The following is a 19,334-nucleotide window of genomic DNA, read 5'->3' as shown; positions in this document are numbered from 1 at the left end:
ATAAAAAAGAAAACAATTCTTGGAGTTTTTCAATTATGAAAAGACAACATAAACGACATGTTGTCTCTGGCAGATTGAATATATTTCTTCTTCATTAGATTATGGGTTTTCAGGTAGGCCTAAAATAATCTGTTTTTGTGATTTATTTTGGTGAAACTTACATGTAATATAACATAAAATGTTTTCTTTACGAGTATAAAATCATCTTAAAAAATCTCAGTTATCATTTAAGACGGTGCAATGTTGAATAACTCATGTTTAAAAATCATTTCTTTTCTATTGGAATATTTCTTTTATTTAAACTGATCAAAATTAGAAAATAGTAGTTTGAATGTTGATGACAAGTTAAAGCGCCCTCCTTTTTGTATCTTGTGAGAGAGAAGGGGAGAGATCGATGGTATTTAAACAGAACGGTGGTATATTCAACTATGACGTCGTCCGTGGTATTTTAACCATTCGTAGCTGTACGCCTATCATAGAAATGCTATGTTATCACAGTCTATTTAGAATCATCGTGTTGTGAAATGGTAATTATTTTTTTTAGATATCGTCATGAGGTTCAATAAATTGACTAAGTTTTATAGCAGTCTGATCAGATATTCTCTAGATTCGATCTGAGAACTTATCCGAAACCACAGTGCTGTTTACTTTCTTTTGCATGTCGGGGGTTGTACACTTTATAGTTGACAATTGAAGCGTATCATGACAAAAGAAAGTATTGTTATGCTTCGCCCACACGTGGTATTATCTGTGTTGTTGTAGGTAAAATATTTGTGAAGAATGACTACCTGTTAATTTACACTTGTTGCTGACGAAAAAGGTGATTTGTTATTCAGTAGCCAAATGTATTCCTATGGTAGGCCTATATGCCAGGTATATATTGTATTCTAGATTGACCTAGACAATTTCCAAAAATGACATATAAACATTCATACAAAATCTGAAACTAAAAGTGCGCGTAACATCGACAAACGTAAGATAATTATTTATGGTAGCTATCCGTTAGCCTATCCATACACTCTTTTTCTGAACATCATAAAATGTTCCCTCTTGTCGAAAAATGTATCCAAATAACCTACAGTTGGACTCTATCACAATAAAGTGAATTAGTATAGTATTGGTATTGATTACATAATTTATGTTTTTCTCATCTTTCTAAAGCCAAGAGTGAAGCTGAAAACATTAGCTATGCTTCTTGTCTTCTTTGGTGGTACCTCTTTAATCTTTGTTCTTATGACTTTTGATAAAATCGACAGCTTTTTGAAAAGTTCTAATATAAGGAAATCTAGGTAAGTCCGCTTTTCCAGTTTTTCATCGATAGTTCCACCACAAAATAGGCCTACATAAAAATGAAAATAAGCTGAGAACGAGCGCTTAAACGTTACGTCACTGAGGAAGAGATCATTTTTGTTTTAAATGTACCATGTCTTGCTTTACATTTTTATTCTGATTTTTGTTAAGGTTCCGCGGCTTATCCAGTAAAAAAGGTTATAAGGATGCCATTCAACCACAAACATGGAAACCCTATAGAAGAGTGCACATAGATACGCCAGATATTACCAAGATGTTTATGCATGTTGATGCATCTAAGGCCCAAAATATTAGGTATGAATGAAAGAAGTAAACGCCAGTGGTGGCGGCAGCGGGGGGGGGGGGGCGCTACGGGGGCTGTTCCCGGGGAACACAGGTACTTTTTGTCGGGGAATATATACAGTAAAAATCGTTCACGTTCACTTCGTAGCTTCAGCGCCTAGAAAACCGCGACGTTCCATTTTTTTTAGTACGTCGGAGGGCTATTACACTTTATATGTACAGTATGCATTATTGCCAGCGATCTAAAAATAAACAATAGTTACGCACTTGTCTGGCGGTATCCCTTCGTACGAATCGTTTAACATTGGACCCAGCCCATTGCGGTTTACGCGTGATATCATGTTCCATCCAGGGACCAAAGTGTGTACTGTAGTTACTTTCCAGGCGAAGTTCACCGACGCTATACAGCAAAAGGGTACGAATAATGTTGGCGATCTATTGTTTGTATGTTCGATTTTTTAATTTACGATTAACCCTCTGTACCGTCGGGTACCTAAAATGTACGTTTCACCATGGAGTAAAGAATATTCTTTAATAACTTCATTTTTAAAATTGAAAGAATGTATTTACACAGTCATCGCAACGGACTTCGTGCAATGTATTTTTCACACCATATTTTATTTATGTACCATAAAAAATGGAAAAAGTTGGATACCCTAAATCTTATTAAAACGGTATCAAATTACGCTATAACGCGTTGCTCCCGGGGGCTTCGCCCCCTGGAATCCCCACCGGGGGCCCTAACCCCCAGCCTAGTGATGCTCGCTTCACTTACATAGCGTCGGAAAGATCCTGGCGCCACCGCTGGTAAACGCATGTTGACGTGACGCGACAGTAACACAATGTATATGAATAGTTACGTAGTATGAAGAGAGACAATCAATTTAAATGGTTCTTATGTTAAAATTCGAATGAAAAAACAGAGCACCATAACCTGACATTGGATTGTTTGTTTTCTCAGACTTAACTTAAAGAACAGAGAATCTTCAAATTCAGTGCAGTGGACGCTAAGAAATCCTAAAATGCCCCAAAGATGCTCTTTTTTAAAAGCTAGACTTTACTATTCCTCCACAGGATGCAGCTTCAGCTGACTGGATTGTCAACGACAAATATGTTACAAGTGTTTTCTAAAAACTCTCCAAATATTTCAGACGGTAAAATATCATTTCCCGCCAGGTACACACTCAACGAAGATGTCGGCCTGAAAATAATTGAAACATGTGCAATTGTAGGAAATAGTGGTATCTTAAAAGATAGTAATTGTGGAACTGAAATTGATGCACATGATTTTGTCTTACGAACAAATATGGCGCCGATAGAAAATTATGAAAATGACGTTGGTAAACAAACGAATCTTGTTAGTATGAATAGTGCTGTGGCAAAATTCTACTACAGGTGTTTACGTAATAATGGCACCTTCTGTTATGATTCAGTCAAGAGATACTTAAAACATATAAATGACTCTATTGTATGGTTCTCGAAACTACATGGGGTCCAGTCGTATGTTTATGAGAATGTTGTGTCCGCCTTTCGTAAGCTCAAAAGCGATGTCGTGGTAGCATACCCAAACAGGCAATTGAAAGGACCACTACAAAGGTAAGTTGTTGCTGCAATTGACTATCTTATAGGCTACATTTGTTATGACAAGAACTAGCTTGGTGTAAATCTTCTTCTGAGAAAGGACATAGCGCCACATACAGTGTCTTCTTTCCTCTATAATTGAGAATGTTTATTGTTTTAGGTTCTGGAAAGTAAATTCTATACCATCTTCTGGAATGTTCCTCTACACATTGGCTTCTACGTTTTGTCAAAGGGTGTCCCTGTACGGCTTCTATCCATTTAACCAGACGTCATCAGGGCGACAAGTCTTGTTTCACTATTATGAAGATGTTAGCTTTAATAATACTCACAACATGCCAGATGAGTATAAAATTCTGACAAAAATAGAGAAGGCCGGAGGACTTCGAATTGTGACTGATGCTTGTGGGTGAACTAAAATTTGTTTTTAAATGAATGTTTTGTTGACGTATGTGGACATCATAGACCTCGAATTTCAAAGATAGCCTAAGTAAATGAGAAACCAATACAATTATGAAAGCAACAATATGTTGGAACACCGTATATTTTAAACAATATTTGAAAAGTTATAACAAAATTACATTAAAAGATCACACGTTTTTCTAACGACAAATCAATGTAGACAAAGGAATTAATTAAAGACAACAAAATATATTTTATCAACAAAAAAGTATTTAACAATTTACAAATTTATCCCGTAAAAATTATGAATAGTGATTCTATCTGCTGTAAAGGATGGTTTTGTTTATTGAACTCCAAATAAGATCAATGCTGCACATCCGCATCCGCACAATCATGTTCACGAAACAGATCAATATTATCAATTCGCATTTATATTATAGGCCTAACAGATGATATAGTGTTAAAATATTACATGCAATTATTGTTATTTGTATTTATAGATCTTTTTCCTGAAATGTAGTTAAATCAACATCTTGATTACAACTTTATTACCTCCGGCAAGGATGTTATGTTGTCTCGATCGCGTGTGTTTGCAAAATATAATAAAAATAAATAAAAGCAAGTATAGTTTATTTCATTTATTCATTTCCCAACCAACAGTGAGCTCATGGTTCACCACTTACAGGAGGGAACACAGACAAACACAAACATATACAATAACAAACATTAAACTAAACTACTAACAATGTTACGAAACTTACGGAAATTATTACAAAAAATATCTAACTCAGGGTTTCTTAAAGTAAAAGAATTGTAAGTTTGACTTAATCTACTAATAAAACCATTTTTTTTACTTGCTTTGTTTGTTTGTTACAATTTCCTAAAATTATTGTAAAGTTATCATTTTAAAAGTAGTTCTTAACTCAGTTTTTGAGTGCTTTCTTTTGTTTGTTTGTTAGTTATTGCCAATCTACCAAATTGAAACCACAAATAGATAATGTTGTCACGGAGGCAATCCGGATCAGGATCCCAATTCTGGACCGCCTACAAGCAAGTTTCCATCAGAACATGTGTTAAACTTAGGTCCATAGTAAATATATATACTATTATTAATAATAAAAATTATTATGAAAAAAGATCTCAGCAGTAGGCCTAATTGAAACTGGAAAACTGCGAATGGCTGGATACCATTACACCAAATTCACAAGGCTGTAGTACACTTAGCACTAAGACACAACAAAAACAAAATGTCTGGGGAAATCTTATGTAGGAAAATTATACTATAAGCGGAGGTATACACTCTCTGTATGTTTAATTCTGATATTTCGACGTTAATGAAAAGAATGACTACGAAAGTGCAAGAAGCGATCTGATTGGTCGTAACTATGACGAGTCAATGAGTTAGTTACTATTTCAATCAATATTTCAGTTGCAGTGTTTCCGTTAGTAGCTGTAGGCCAAATATATATTCAGAAAGAAACTACTAGTGTGAGAAACGTGTGATCAATCATTTGTGGATCAGATAATTTTAAAGGGATTTCAAGTTTAAATAAATGTCACGAAATACATTAAGGTAAGACAGAGACAATTAATGTTATAATAATAATAAAATAATAAACAGTATTTATATAGCGCCTAATGGATCACTGACCCCTCTAGGTGCTTTACATAGGACCTTAACTAATGGTAATAAACTATCCCCCGCCGGACACCATTCCAGTATTTCTTAGTCGAGGTTTCGGGGATGGAGACAATCAATAATGTGAAAAAAAAAAAAATGTAACTAAGCTTAACTATGCTTAACTAAGGTAAAACTATCCCCCGCCGGACACCATCCCGGTATTTATGAATCAAGGTTTCGGGGCCAGAATTAAGAATAGAGAGTAAATGAAGCATGCACAACTTAAGCTAGGGTTAAACTATCCCCCGCCGGACACCATCCCGGTATTTCTGAGTCAAGGTTTCGGGGAAGGAATAAATGAATGAATGAATAAGTTAATTAATACCGGATGAGAACAGATGGGCTTTCAGTCGTGATTTAAAAATACTGACTGAAGGAGCAAGTCTTACAAAGAGTGGAAGTTTGTTCCATATAATGAAGGTGCTATTGCTGCAAAAGACCTACCATAAGCAGTGGATGATTTTGGTAATGTTAGAAGAAATTGATCACCAGATCTTAAAGAGCGCGACGGGATGTATTCAGAAATAAGCTCGCGAATATAATCAGGGGCAAGCCCATGTAACGCTTTGTAAGTGATCAGCGAGATTTTAAACGTTATTCTCTTACACACTGGCAGCCAGTGAAGCTCTTTCAACACCGGTGTAATACTGTGCCGCTTTTTAGTCAAAGTGATCATCCTTGCAGCAGTGTTTTGAACTAGCTGGAGTTTTGCAATCTCATAGTCAGGTAAGCCACATAAAAGACTGTTACAACTATATGACCTGATTTGATCAATGAAATTAACTAAATCCTTAATTAGGTCTATTATCAATAAATAGATAAAATTGATAGGCTTATCTATATCTATACATAATTTGGTCTCAGATTATTATGGTTAGAAATACATTTCGGTTTTGATTTCCTTCATTTACTCAATTTAATGTCAATGTTATTTCTTATTAGGTACAGTTTTATTTCCAACCTGTAATTATTCCCCAAGAAAGACCCAGAAAAGTCGGTCAGAATTGTAATTATTATTTTGTCAGTTGAGCCTACACGTATATCTCATTTAGCTCCGAGCAGATTTGGTTCAGATACATGTATACATGTATAAATGTAATATAATGTTTAGATAGTGTATGCGTGGACACCACTTGTGATAAATATCCATAACAAAATCTCTGCTCTGGGCAAAAGAGATACGTGTAGGCTATCATAGTTTCAACAAAGAACTGGAAATAATAATTACAAGTGACCGACTTTTCCGGGTTTTCGGGGGGAATAAAGGCTAGTGTTGTTTACTGTAGTCTTGATGTTTATGATTTGATTTCATTTCCTTAATTCTGTATTGGTTCCTTCGTTTCTTAACATTATAGCCTATGGTAGAGATGTAAAACATATTGTAACACTTGTTTTTATATAGTATATCCTTATTACTTTAGTTAGACCTGTAGTGAAGTCACATGTTTGGAATACAGTTCAATATTCACAAAAGTGCACTATACTACTCAGAAGATTATCATTAATATTATATAAGGTATGAATAATGTATTATTGAAGTGTACCGGTATAGTGCAATACACCTAGAAAATATCAATAGTTTAGAACTTACACTAATAGGCATGGAAAATAGATGTATGGTATTTAACATAATGATAACTAGCCAAGTTTGTTATAATTGTTGGGTTTTTTTTCTGCTCAATGAATGATAGGCTTATTATAACTATAGTTTAAATACTGCATGTTTCTAAGGTGGTATGAATTAATATTGAGAAAGTATAATACCGGTAAATTGTTTTTGTTCACCTACAGTTTGTACGGTAATATTGGAAGCCTATCTATAGGGCCTAGATATATAAAACTATATAGAAAAGTTTTTTGGCTTCAGTTTTAAGCCACAATACGGTAATACGAATCATGATGATATTATTGTGTCGTTTCATAATTCTGTTTGCAGCACAACACAAACGCAATGACCTCGTTGGTTAGGCTAATGCTTGGAATAATAATGATAGGTAAGTTTTTTAAACTTAAATTCTACTAATACTTGGAATTGTAGTCATAATAATGTGTGGTTAAATCAACAACAAAACAATAAAAGGTAAATGCTAATTCATATACGTCTGAACATACGTCTAGTTTGTGGTGGATGCGCGGTAAATGTGTGTGCGTTTGGGCTATAGACTGTAGCTTGACCTCTCTGCGACCTGTATTTGAACATGTAGGCCTAGGCCTAAAGATAACTAACTAACTAACTCACATTCATTCATATTGCATATGATTTGATCTTCACATTTTGTAAATTTACCTTGGAAGACGATAATCACAACCTCTTTATTTAGAGATAATAATATGGATCTAGGCCTAATGGCATGACTATTTTGAAATTTTCCAAACGTACATGATTAGGCCTACATGAATTCCGAAAACCAGACTGTTCCTAACCGGAAATTGTTGACAAACCTGTACGCAGAAGTTTTCAAAACCATTATGTTTAATATCATTTCTTAGAAAGATATTTTCAGATTTAGGCCTACTCTTCTGGAGGTCAAGCTACACAGCAGCCCACGCACATAAGAGCATCATTTCGAGATGTGATACTTTTTGAGATTATTTTTTCAAACCAAATATGCTATAGTTTATTTTCGATTCTTTTCCGTTTTACGGTATAGATATATGACGGAGAGGTTGTTGACGATAATTTTAACCTTGATAAAAATATTAATGATCAATAATAGTAATAATAATGATGATGCAATTACTTTATAATCCGTTGGTCTAGGTTTTACACCAGTAGGTGCGAGGTGTTCTATGGGATGGAAACACCATAATGGAACGTGTTATAGGCTGGTAAATACAAAAAGCAGAAACTTTGAAGATACACAATTAGTCTGCAGTAGCAATTTTAGATATTCTGAATTGGTAGTAATTGAGGACAGGATGCATTTGTTGGATATGTTGAAAGTGGTCAACGGCGATGCAAATGGAAATAACAAATACTGGATAAATTGCATAGAAAAGGTATTAAATAAGAAACAATATGCCTAGTACAATAACTAACATTCATCATAGCATAATTATGTCGGTAGTTACTCATTAAGGTCTAGAACATTATGGTAGAACATTATTTCTATCACCCTCCTCATCACTATCATCATCGCAGTCATTAGGCCTACCATCATCATTGTTTTTTAATTCAATGACTGCGTTATGTATCCATACTCCACTTAAATATTTCTTAGAGCAATGACTCTTATATCATCTTTTCTATTTTATTATGTTTTTTACCCACCCGCTTCCCACTTCTGTAGAAAAAATAAATTTCCCTCAACTTCCAGATTATCGCTAAGTCCTAACAGTTTTTTCATCAAGTGGTTTAAATTTAATATGAACTGTAAATTTACGTGACATTTCATTACAATATTGCATCAACGTTTGAAACAATTGTAAATCCATTCACATTATGCTTCTAAAATATGACATAGGTCTGTATCATAGCAATGTTTTTCTTACAACAGAATCCTTGTAATTTCTGGCTTCATGTAAAACCAAGTAAGTATTAATTGTTTAAATCTATGCTTCAACTTGTGTTTGATTTATCAGACAAGAAACATTCTTTTATTTTATTTGATTGTACAAATGGTAATTACACCAAATAGAAATGTCTACGTGCAAAACATAATTATTTGTATTAATTTTTACCACAGTGAATTATAGTAAAATTTGTCAAATTACCCAGGCGAGGATCAAGCACTAAATACTTTGAATATTATTCCCGGTATTATACTAAATATAATACAAAACTTTGTTTATATATTCGCAATTTAGTATAAAACCGATAAATCAACATATTGATAATAAAGTACTATTGTAACGGTAGTCGTGTCGAGGGCCAAGACAATAACGATGGCACAAAATATTCAATGTACAAAATATAATATTTATGCAATCAAAAGTAAGATTAATAAACAATGTGAAACGTAGTGATTCTGACTGATGTTATAGGCTCAAGAATCAATACCCGAACTAACTAACTTAACTGCAAAAGATATATTTATATTAAGGGGACAGGAAGTATGACTAATTAAATGGTACCACATCCTGATTGACTTTCCTTGGAAGACCCTCCTCCGGAATGTAGTGTTCCAAGTTAAGTAGGCATCGGGGAGAGTAAGGGGTGAATAGCCTGTGTGACTAATAGGTTTTGGTCCCACCATGTTACTGGTTACAACTATCAATAACATTACACATTTAGAATTGGATAGGTTGTGTGTAAAGTTAATGAAAATTCAATTAGAAATATTAGGATGAAAACAATTCTAGAAGTTTTGCTCATTTAGTATCATTTGATTCAACAAAAGACAGGCATGAAAGACGAATCTAAATATGGGTAAAGATTTTTTTTCTCTCTTTTGCTATGGATATATTATGTCACCATGGTATTCCGAAATAAAAAGATGAATGAAATGAATGAATCTGATAGCATAACATATATTATTATATTATATATACTGTATAGGTCCATCTGTTAGGCCTAAGTGCATTTCCATCTCCAGTAACAAAACTCAATTGTTGAATTGTGCAGGAGCTTATGTCGTATGTAAACGGTCGGGTAAGTATTCACTTGTACTGAATAGTACATAGACAAATAAGGTGTACAATATAATATAAAATAATAAAAGGCATGTAGGCCTACACTAGCTAAAAGTGCAACATAAGCGCGTTTTTAGCCGTATAAAAGTAGGCCTACCAAATTTCTGAATTTGATTGATACTTTCTTTGACCAATTCAGAAATAAGTTTCAAAATAGTGACGTGCCATTATGTGGATAGTACTATTTTGGAGGCACATCTGACCATTGAGAAAGAAAATATGAAGGCGAAGTATATTTTGTATAATGATGTTTTGTTTTTGAAATTATAACCTTTCTCAGAAAATAGGTCTACACACAAGAAGAAGAAAAGAATGAAGCGAGATGATGATGATGATGATGATGATGATTGTTCGAGTAGTGAGGAAAATGGACAGACTACTAGGCCCTGTAGTTCCACTGCCAAGCCAAGACCTTCTTCAACTGAACCAAGGCCAACAATGCCACCAACTTCTGTAAATTATAAAGTTACTACTGCCACACCAGTACCAGTAGCACGGTCAGAGACGGAAGCAATGCCGACCACTGTATCCCTGGGTTTGTACACTACTAATTCGAAGGGAGAAACAAACATTTTAAAAAATGCAGATCCCATGGTAATTTTTCAAAGTATATCAATTAAGTTGCTACCAAAGTTTAATTGGCCATCCCTACCAAGTGTACCTGTTCATGTCTAAAATTATTTTTAAGGTTGTATTTCAAGAATGTAATGATTTTATGGCAAAAACAATAGATTATTCTTCTGAGGTAAGTTGGCACACAATTATTAAAATATTAAATTAATGTTGTTATAATGATTATTTTTGAATGAATGAGTTGTCTTATTTGTTTGTTTTATTTGTTTCTTTATTTCCATTCAAGAAAAAAAGAATGGAAAGGGTGAATCTCTGAAGCACAGCTTATAATAAGTAGAAACCCCCTGTTACAAAACAATATATATATATAGAAATATGAAAAAATATTTTTCAGGAAATCTACCAAATCATCGAACAATGTGAAATGTATGCTTTAAACTTAGGCGGAATTTTGAAAAATGATTCCATGTACTTGAACTTGGAGTTTCTTGGTGAGTCAATAGCTTTATAATTACATGATTGATCACCAGACACTACAATGACACAATCTTCTATATAACTTCAAGAAGAAACAACCGCAGCCTAGCGATATATTATTTCAGTGAACATAAGATTTCCGTATAATTGAATTGAATTAAATGACTAATATAATAACGATCTAAAGTATGTCATGCCGTAAAACCCTTTTTCTGAAAACTAATGTAGGCCTACAGTTTACCAACAAATTTACACTGGAGTTAAGAATTGTATAGTCAGTATATGTATATTGATTTTGAATTTATTGGTTTTATTGTTTTCTATTACTCTCCAATGCTGGAGCCATTTTAACTAACTTGTACATGAATTAATTTAAAATTAGTTCTAAATGTGTTATTTATATCGTTCTTATAGAGGTTTCGATCAACAGATCTACTAACTTCTTCTATGGCGCTTTTGAGTATGTGTCAAAGAAAGAGAACGAAATTAGTCTAAATCTTTCGGAATTTTATATGAATAAAAGTAAAGGTAAGACATTGAATCGCAGTTTACTGATTGATCTTGTCTGAGCTTGATTTTAATAAAAACTTATTATGCCTATGTCATATAAAAAGTAAATGCGAAAAGCAACAAAAACAATTAGATAAACAATATTATAAAGACAACTTTAATTGATTTTCACCTTTAACAAAATATTTTTAACATTTAAATTATTTCCAAAAATGTGTTTTCTAATCTAATATCAGAAAATCTCATCTCGGTGGTTGCGCTTCTACTTTTTAAACATGAAAGTAACATTAATCAGTAAGTAAGAATACTTTTACCACATAAAACTATATTCAAACGAAAAACTATTCTTAGTCAAGTTCGATAACCAAAACCTGTTTTAGGAAATATTTCTTTTAAAATTGAAAATAGAGTCAGACTACCGAAACACTTCTTTTACAGATTTGGTAAAACAGAATATACGAGTCTGGGATCAGATTTGTTAGCTGCTTCTTTTTCTGTGAATGGAACTAAGGTGTCAACACAGATAGAATTTAATCTTAACATAAAACAGGTATAATAGAATTTCGGATTATTGGGTTTGGTTAGTGTATGTAGTTTTTTGTTTTGGCAATTGGGTGGTGTCGAGATGTTGGTTATGACAATGCTTGCGCCTGATTATGTTAGGTTTGCCATAGTTGTTGCTTAAATAATGTTCGAGTTGGTCTCAATGAAATAGTGTCTGAATTAGTCATCATGATGCTTCTTTGCTTCTAAAGTTGCGATAAATGTGGTTATTATGGACTAACTTGAATTTGCTATCAAGTTACTGCTTTTCTGCTGAAGTTGTCGGCTGTTTTTGCTGTTCTTAAATTGTATACTTTTTTTCCTAGAATATTAGTGAAAATGAAAATTACGTTTGTGCATTCTGGAAGAAAGACGAAATGTAAGTTAAATGTAGGCCTATTATATAACCTAGTAAAACTCACTAGTACATGATTTCTCATTCCATGTTTAGCCTATTTAATTCCATGGCAGTTTTATATTTAGTTTAGAACGAATTGTTTGGATAATTCTAGAATTAAGCTTCTGAATTTCGCTAAGAATGCCTCTCAACCATCCACAAATAAGAGACTATTCAACAAACTTTATCTTTTAGAGATTGGTCAACATACGGTTGCAAAACTGAACAATCCGAAAAAGCAGTGAATTGTGCATGTAATCATACTACTTCGTATGCAGTATTGGTTACCAAAAATGTAAGAACGTAGTTGTCGTAAGGGCGGTCTAGCCGAGAATATTCAATTACGTATTCAGTTAATTTTTAATTTAAGATACATATTTGTGTATAAATGATGTATTTCATAGGCATATGCACTGATACACGACCCGTATGAGAACAACGTCGTTGTGTTGATACCAAAGTCCGTAGGTTTGTAAAAATTCGCTACAATATCACATTCAACTTGATCTCCTTTTCAATTACATCTAGATTCCTGACGAACATGTGGTACCACTGAACATAATAACGTATATTGGATGTGCTTTCTCACTGGCTGCTCTCTTCATTACCATCACCGTTTTATTCTGCATTCCGTAAGTACTAACCACCTCAATGAAGAGACAGAGTGCACTATAACAAATAATGGTTGATTTCTAGAAGCACAGAGTCAACAAGGTGGTCCTCTGCTAATTTCCTCTCCTTGTCTTTGGTTACACAGATACGAAAGTATGTATTAATTAAAGGTACTACATTGAGGGAACTGATGTAACTCATGTAAAAATCGCTTAGCTAGCTGACGACACTTTTAAAAAAAGATGAACATAGTATGAATGTATTACACTTATTAATAATTAAAATGTCATTTTTTGTGTCAGGATTCAAATTAAATTGTTATAAAACGAATGCAACATGGCTACGGACCAGATAGAAATGATGAATTTGATTCACGATGTTACTTAAACTATGTTGGCCATGATAACAACATTTTTAGGAGCCTTTGGTCTGAATGTTATTATTGTTATTTACAGATCTTTAAACTCAACTCGTATAACAATACACAAGAATTTTGTTGTGTCTCTAATATTGGCCCAGATTATTTTTCTCGTTGCTCCACTAGTTAAAGAGAATGATGTGAGTAGGCCTCTATTTATTTACACCTTTCAAACAATCTAAAATATTTCTTAAATAAAAGACACTTTCTAGTAAGTTTTTTTGTTTCTTCCCAACCGCCCATTTACGTGACTAACGTATGCTTGATTGATTTAAAGTCATTTCGATAAACACATACTATATTGATGGACTGTTATATCAATAGTCATGGAACGTTATGTTTCAAAGAATATTTCCCTTACATTGCATTTCTCCTTTTCAGGTAATGTGTCAAAGCGTTACAGTAGCAATGCACTACATCTGGCTCACAGTGTTTTGTTGGATGTTGATGGAAGGGGTGCATTTATATCTGTTAGTTGTAAAGGTGTTTAGATCTGGCAAAAGTTACCTTCGATACTATGTTGCTACAGCATGGGGTTTGTATTGTATTTGTTGTAGTTTTCATCATCTCATCATTTTCTTTGTACATTATTTTATTTGTGATTTGATGAATAAATGTATGTATTTGTAAATGTTTGTAGGTGTGCGGATGTGTGATTAATATGTGTAATAAGAGCCGAATAGGTCGTAGTGCACTGGTTATATTATTATTTATTATATTCATCCTTTCAGTTCAAAATATTTCATTATTCGTATATACAGTTACGTACATAAAAAGAATGGCTTGACGTCATAGACGAAGGAACATAAAAGAAAAAAAAAGTATCATGAAGAACGATATCATTTTGATTCAATTTATTTATCATTTTTAAAGGATCTCCTGTTGTGGTAGTTGTCATCACCGCGTCACTGTGGTGGAATGGGTACAAACCTGAGCCAGACGCGGCAAGGTAAACTCTTTACAGTACTGATCGCAAAACCTTTAGATTTATATACTGTATGTATGTCACGATTGTCAGACGATTATAACAATAAGTACCCCACATTCAGTTGACTAACTGACTTATATTCGTTTCATTTATTTGTCGGCACGATAAAAAATGTCACTTTTGATTGGTCAATTGTTAGTTCATTATCGCAAATGTCAAGCTATCGTCTTAAAATAAAAGTTACCCTAAATTTAACTTATCATCAAGAATTTCTTTTTAGCTGTTGGCTTTCGTGGGAGAATGACATGATCTGGGCATTTCTGGGTCCAGCGGCTGCTATAACGCTGGTGAGTATACTCATATTGACGGAGATTTTGGAAAGGCTCACTTGAACATGTACCGATACCCATATTAAAACATAGCAGACTGTTATCTCAGTCACACATAACAACTTTTGTTTTTTTCTGAAGCTTTCTCAAATACTCGCATTTTTAAATGAACTAAGGTTTGGCAAAATCTTTACTTATTTACTAATATAGGTCTATGTTTCTTTCTGTATTTTATGTGTAGGTAAACATGCTTATCTTGGTGAGAGTGGTGTTTGTTGTTGTGAAAGCTGTTGACGATGGGTTCACGAAACAAAACAAAAAAGTACAGACAATGTAAGTAATGGAAATGAAGGATACGCCATTTAATATGAATATTGACATTCAAATTTATAATAATCGCTATCCAGTTCTCTTTGTTATTGGTGCTGTAACAATGTTAAAAGTGATTGAAAATACCAACAATGCCATCGAATCAATAATGAATATAATTTTTCCTCCAATACAAACTAATAGATATATACATAGATAAACTTTATTGTCACATAATACTGTAAACTATAAAATGTGAGACTCGCCTTCTTCGTTACAATCGATTAAAACATCCATAAAACATTAATACGGAAAAACACACATAAAAGACATACAAAATGTCAATATATCAATATCACAATTGTTGCTTAAATGAACAATTAGGCCTTCAATAATAATACATTGATCAATCATTCCCTGGTAATCTGAAACTGTTGTACCTTTCAATGAATTAATATGATTGGTATTATTGTATATTATTGTAATGTTTTGTTTTTATTTTCTTATAGAGCAGCGGCAAAGGGAGCAATGGTGTTGACTCCCATTCTTGGTACGACATGGGTCACCGGAGTATTCGCCAACCTCCATATAATCGGCATCTATGCCTTTACCATACTCAACTGCCTACAGGTAAAATTTATCATGGCATTATGAAAACCCTTTTTATTGTTTCTCAACGCCGACGCCGACTGTCAACAGCATTCTTCAATACTCTTCCAATTAAAGACCTGTTTTAAGATTAACAATTCCCCAACTCCCACCTTAATCAATGGAAGTTGCCAAGAAATTGTTTATTTCATCGTGCTTTGTCAATACGTCTTTTCTTTCAGGGAGTGTTTGTATTCGTGTTCTACTGTGTTCGAAACTCGGAGGTACTGTAAAAAGGCTCATATGTTAATTATCAGAAAAACGATTTAGCATAACAAATGATGTGTTTTTATTTCATAAATGAATAGAGTTTATGTTGTCTTAGGTCATGGATAAATGAGAGAGAAGGATTTGTATCAATACTAAAATGAAACATATTGCCTTGGAGCGCCCAAAATGCTACAACATAAAGAAATGTCTTCCTAGCTGCGCAATTTAATTCAATTTAACTCTATTCAACAACGGAGGCCCAGATCAATATAATAATCCAAACATTAAAAATGCAGTCGACAAATTTTCCGTCGTTCGATTAAGATGAAATAAAAAGAACAATTGTTCATCAACATATTTTTTTTTGGTAAATTAATCGTGGACACGTCACATACATTTTAATAGAGCGATCAGAATGCGCATACGATTTATACATGGCCTATATAGAGCCGCGTAAGCTCGAAGAATGGATTGTTTTTTATGCTAAATATGTTCTCGTTCATTCTAGGTTCGTAATGGAATTGATAGAATTCGAGAAAAACGAGCAATTAATAAGGCAAATAAAAAGAATGCACGCCCTTCTGGAGATGATACAAAATTAAAGGTTTGTATAACGCTCTATAGTTGTGATGTCAGTAATTATTTCAATAATGTTGCTGAAATTATGATTTGATATAGCAATGCCGAAAGGAAAATCATGACATAAATAAAACGGTTGAACGTGTGGGTTAGGGAGACTGACGATATTGTAGTATTTGCGATACTACCAGTTGATTCGCAAATTCATATTATACAGGGCCGCAGCAAAAGTTTGTTTGGCAGAATTGCTATCTTATGCTAGCAGATTGGATTGTTCCAGTTTTTGGAATTACAGAATCTTGCTCACTAAAGCTTGGTTCCCACTAGAACGTAACGCAACGACGTAAACGCAACGCAAGCGTTTTAACCAATGACAAGCGAAGTTATAGACAGTTAGCAATCACAAGCGAATAAGCCATCGCTTGTGATTGGTCAATTCACTTGCGTTGCGTTACGTCCTTGTGGCGTCGCTAGTGGGAACCAAGCATTAACTGTCTGTCAATTACTTATTAAGATCACTTATGCGCATGGCCACAAGGCAGATCACTAACGGTGATATCTCATTATCCCCAGACCTTACTGGGAACTTTTCAGTCTTTTAGCTTCAATGATCTTTCCTTAATTTTCTTCCTTTAATTCTCTTCCTTTAGATATCCGACATGCTTTATCTTACTTTTTTTTTCCATCTCGCATTTTCTCTCCGAAATGGCCAATTTATTTTTTCATTGTTTTAATTGATTTCTCTTTTGATTATAATTTTTTTTTTCATTACTTTATTTTTAATATATATACATTCTATTCATTTTAATTACATTTTTAATTGTTGTGTTCTGTTATATTTCATATTATTGTCTTGTCAAAATTTTGTGAGGATAATTCTTAAATTAACCTATTCATCATACTATTTTTCAGCTTTCACACCTTACATTAAACAAAATTGGAAGTGTTGATAATTTATCACAACAAAGGGATGAAATGGAAATGAGATGAATATCAAACAAACAGTGATACGTTTATGCGACTTTGTCACATTCGTAGAAACACTACTTTCTAGTTAGTCAACAGTTTTACTTCTTTAGAATAATATATAAGCTTTCAGTACCGTAAACGTGGAAATGTATGTATTGAGTGTATTCTCAAAATGGCAAAAGGTTCCCTACTTTGTAGGAGTTTTATAAGATAATCTATTTTGTTTTGACAACACTTGTAACATGACCACAGTGCTGGTTTTGCCTGGGCAATGAAAAGATGAACATTTCATTATATTTATTTTATGTGCATTATTCCATTTATTAAATACATTCCATTTTACAAAGAGTATACAATAGCTAAATCATAATTATATTAAGGAAAATAATCAAGGTATTATAGGTCTATTGTTAGTGTTATGCTTAGTTTAATGCAAATTACCATAACAAATAATCAGCATGATGTTGGTGACAATGGCTTTAGGCCTATATCAATGATACATTAAAAAAAAGCTATTGTAAGAAAAATGAAATTAATGTATGCTCTTTATCTGAACTATGTATTCTTTATCAATACAATTGTAAGCCTGCGTACTTTATTTTTGTTCCACACGGAACATGCTGCTTCAAAATTGTATTTGCAATAGTTTATATTTAAAAGTACAAATAACACAAACTGTATGCCTAATTGGTTTATTATATGAATTTAAAAACACTCCAGAAATGAACTCGTTACTATTTATTTACCTAGATAATTTGCAAATTATCAAAAAAACATATTTTACCATGTTTGTACCTAACCATTTTTCAATCCTATCTAAATATTACATGTTTTGACATTTACACATAATGTATAATATCTGTAAAATACAATACAATGATTAAAATACTATAATTATATTGAAATATAACATTTTCGCCATGCAAAATTTTCGCTACAGTTGACACGTGAACAGCAAGCAACAACAACACTCTTTACTGTTGTGCACATTTTCTCAATTTTAATTGTGCAATAACTCTTCCTCGATTTGTATGTATATTACATTAGTAGTAATATGTAGGTTATAGGTTATACTTATTATTAAATATCGCTTTTATATTTTTTTGTATTTATACTATACGTGCTTATTGATTTGTGTAACTATTCTCGTATTTTGTAAATCCCAAGCAATTCGGTTTTTGCTGTGATTTGTGGATATTTAATAAATAAATAACTAAAAATTGTATCTATACTGCTTCTATCCATTTAACCAGATGACATCAGGGCGAGAAATCATCTTTCACTATTATGAAGATGTTAGCTTTAATACTACTCACAACATGCCAGACGAGTATGACTTTTGCCAAAAATACAGAAATCCGGAGGACTTAAGACCAACTCAGACAGCATCGTACGACGATGCCTAGACTTGCCCCAAGTCTGTATTGTTTTTTTTTTAAATTTATTTGTTTTTATTTCGACCGGGATTTTTGTCTGAAAATACAGACTTGTGAAACACGTATAGAAATCGATTTGCAGACCGCAAACATCCGATAAGAATGACGTAGGTTATCATACCGTATTTGGCTATATGGGGCGGGCGGTATGTAAATATGGATTTCGAATAATAATAATAATAATAATAATAATAATAATAATAAGATTTTTATAGCGCACATACCACTCCAGAGTGCTCAAGGCGCATTTAAAAATAAAAAAGAAATAAATCATACAAATTCCTGAAAAATCAATCAACCAATGATCATTTTGTTTCAAAATGAAAAAGATCGAGTAGGCCTACGTACAGTCCTGAATGTACGATCGAGACTGTTAAAATATGAAATCGTGTTGCCAAGTTGTTTTGTTTATTAATTGTTTAGTCCTTAGCCTAGGCCTCCTTCGTAGGTCCTACTCAACTCGCACGTATGACCTGTCAAATAAAACGCCAATAAGGTAGGCCTACATAA

At 33.2% G+C, this 19,334-nt stretch overlaps 2 protein-coding genes across 3 annotated transcripts; both read left to right on the top strand.

Moving 5' to 3' along the window:
• The first annotated feature begins 398 nt into the window (after positions 1 to 398).
• LOC140054559 (CMP-N-acetylneuraminate-poly-alpha-2,8-sialyltransferase-like) lies at positions 399 to 4,359 on the top strand. 2 transcript variants are annotated; one of them, XM_072099599.1, is made up of 5 exons: positions 399 to 527; positions 1,162 to 1,289; positions 1,462 to 1,605; positions 2,668 to 3,189; positions 3,335 to 4,359. In XM_072099599.1, exons 1-5 carry the CDS (start codon positions 525 to 527, stop codon positions 3,582 to 3,584), a joined length of 1,047 nt encoding a protein of 348 aa, XP_071955700.1. In that variant the 5' UTR covers positions 399 to 524; the 3' UTR covers positions 3,585 to 4,359. The 2 variants fall into 2 exon arrangements, with proteins under 2 accessions (XP_071955700.1, XP_071955706.1); XM_072099605.1 differs by lacking the exon at positions 1,462 to 1,605.
• Positions 4,360 to 5,671: 1,312 nt separating this feature from the next.
• Positions 5,672 to 18,549, top strand: LOC140054403 (adhesion G protein-coupled receptor L1-like). The gene is made up of 24 exons (XM_072099385.1): positions 5,672 to 5,980; positions 6,680 to 6,770; positions 7,191 to 7,248; positions 8,016 to 8,254; positions 8,752 to 8,785; positions 9,753 to 9,845; positions 10,167 to 10,480; positions 10,575 to 10,631; positions 10,854 to 10,950; positions 11,351 to 11,464; positions 11,683 to 11,740; positions 11,885 to 11,996; positions 12,316 to 12,368; positions 12,582 to 12,681; positions 12,915 to 13,018; positions 13,454 to 13,556; positions 13,798 to 13,951; positions 14,290 to 14,365; positions 14,625 to 14,691; positions 14,915 to 15,006; positions 15,492 to 15,612; positions 15,813 to 15,854; positions 16,349 to 16,444; positions 17,332 to 18,549. The coding sequence occupies exons 3-24, from the start codon at positions 7,206 to 7,208 to the stop codon at positions 17,407 to 17,409; spliced, it is 2,247 nt and encodes a 748-aa protein (XP_071955486.1). The 5' UTR covers positions 5,672 to 5,980; positions 6,680 to 6,770; positions 7,191 to 7,205; the 3' UTR covers positions 17,410 to 18,549.
• Positions 18,550 to 19,334: the final 785 nt, after the last annotated feature.

The sequence above is a fragment of the Antedon mediterranea genome, chromosome 1 (assembly GCF_964355755.1).
Source record: "Antedon mediterranea chromosome 1, ecAntMedi1.1, whole genome shotgun sequence".
Lineage (NCBI taxonomy): Eukaryota > Metazoa > Echinodermata > Crinoidea > Comatulida > Antedonidae > Antedon > Antedon mediterranea.
This window is presented reverse-complemented; position numbering and strand designations above follow the sequence as displayed.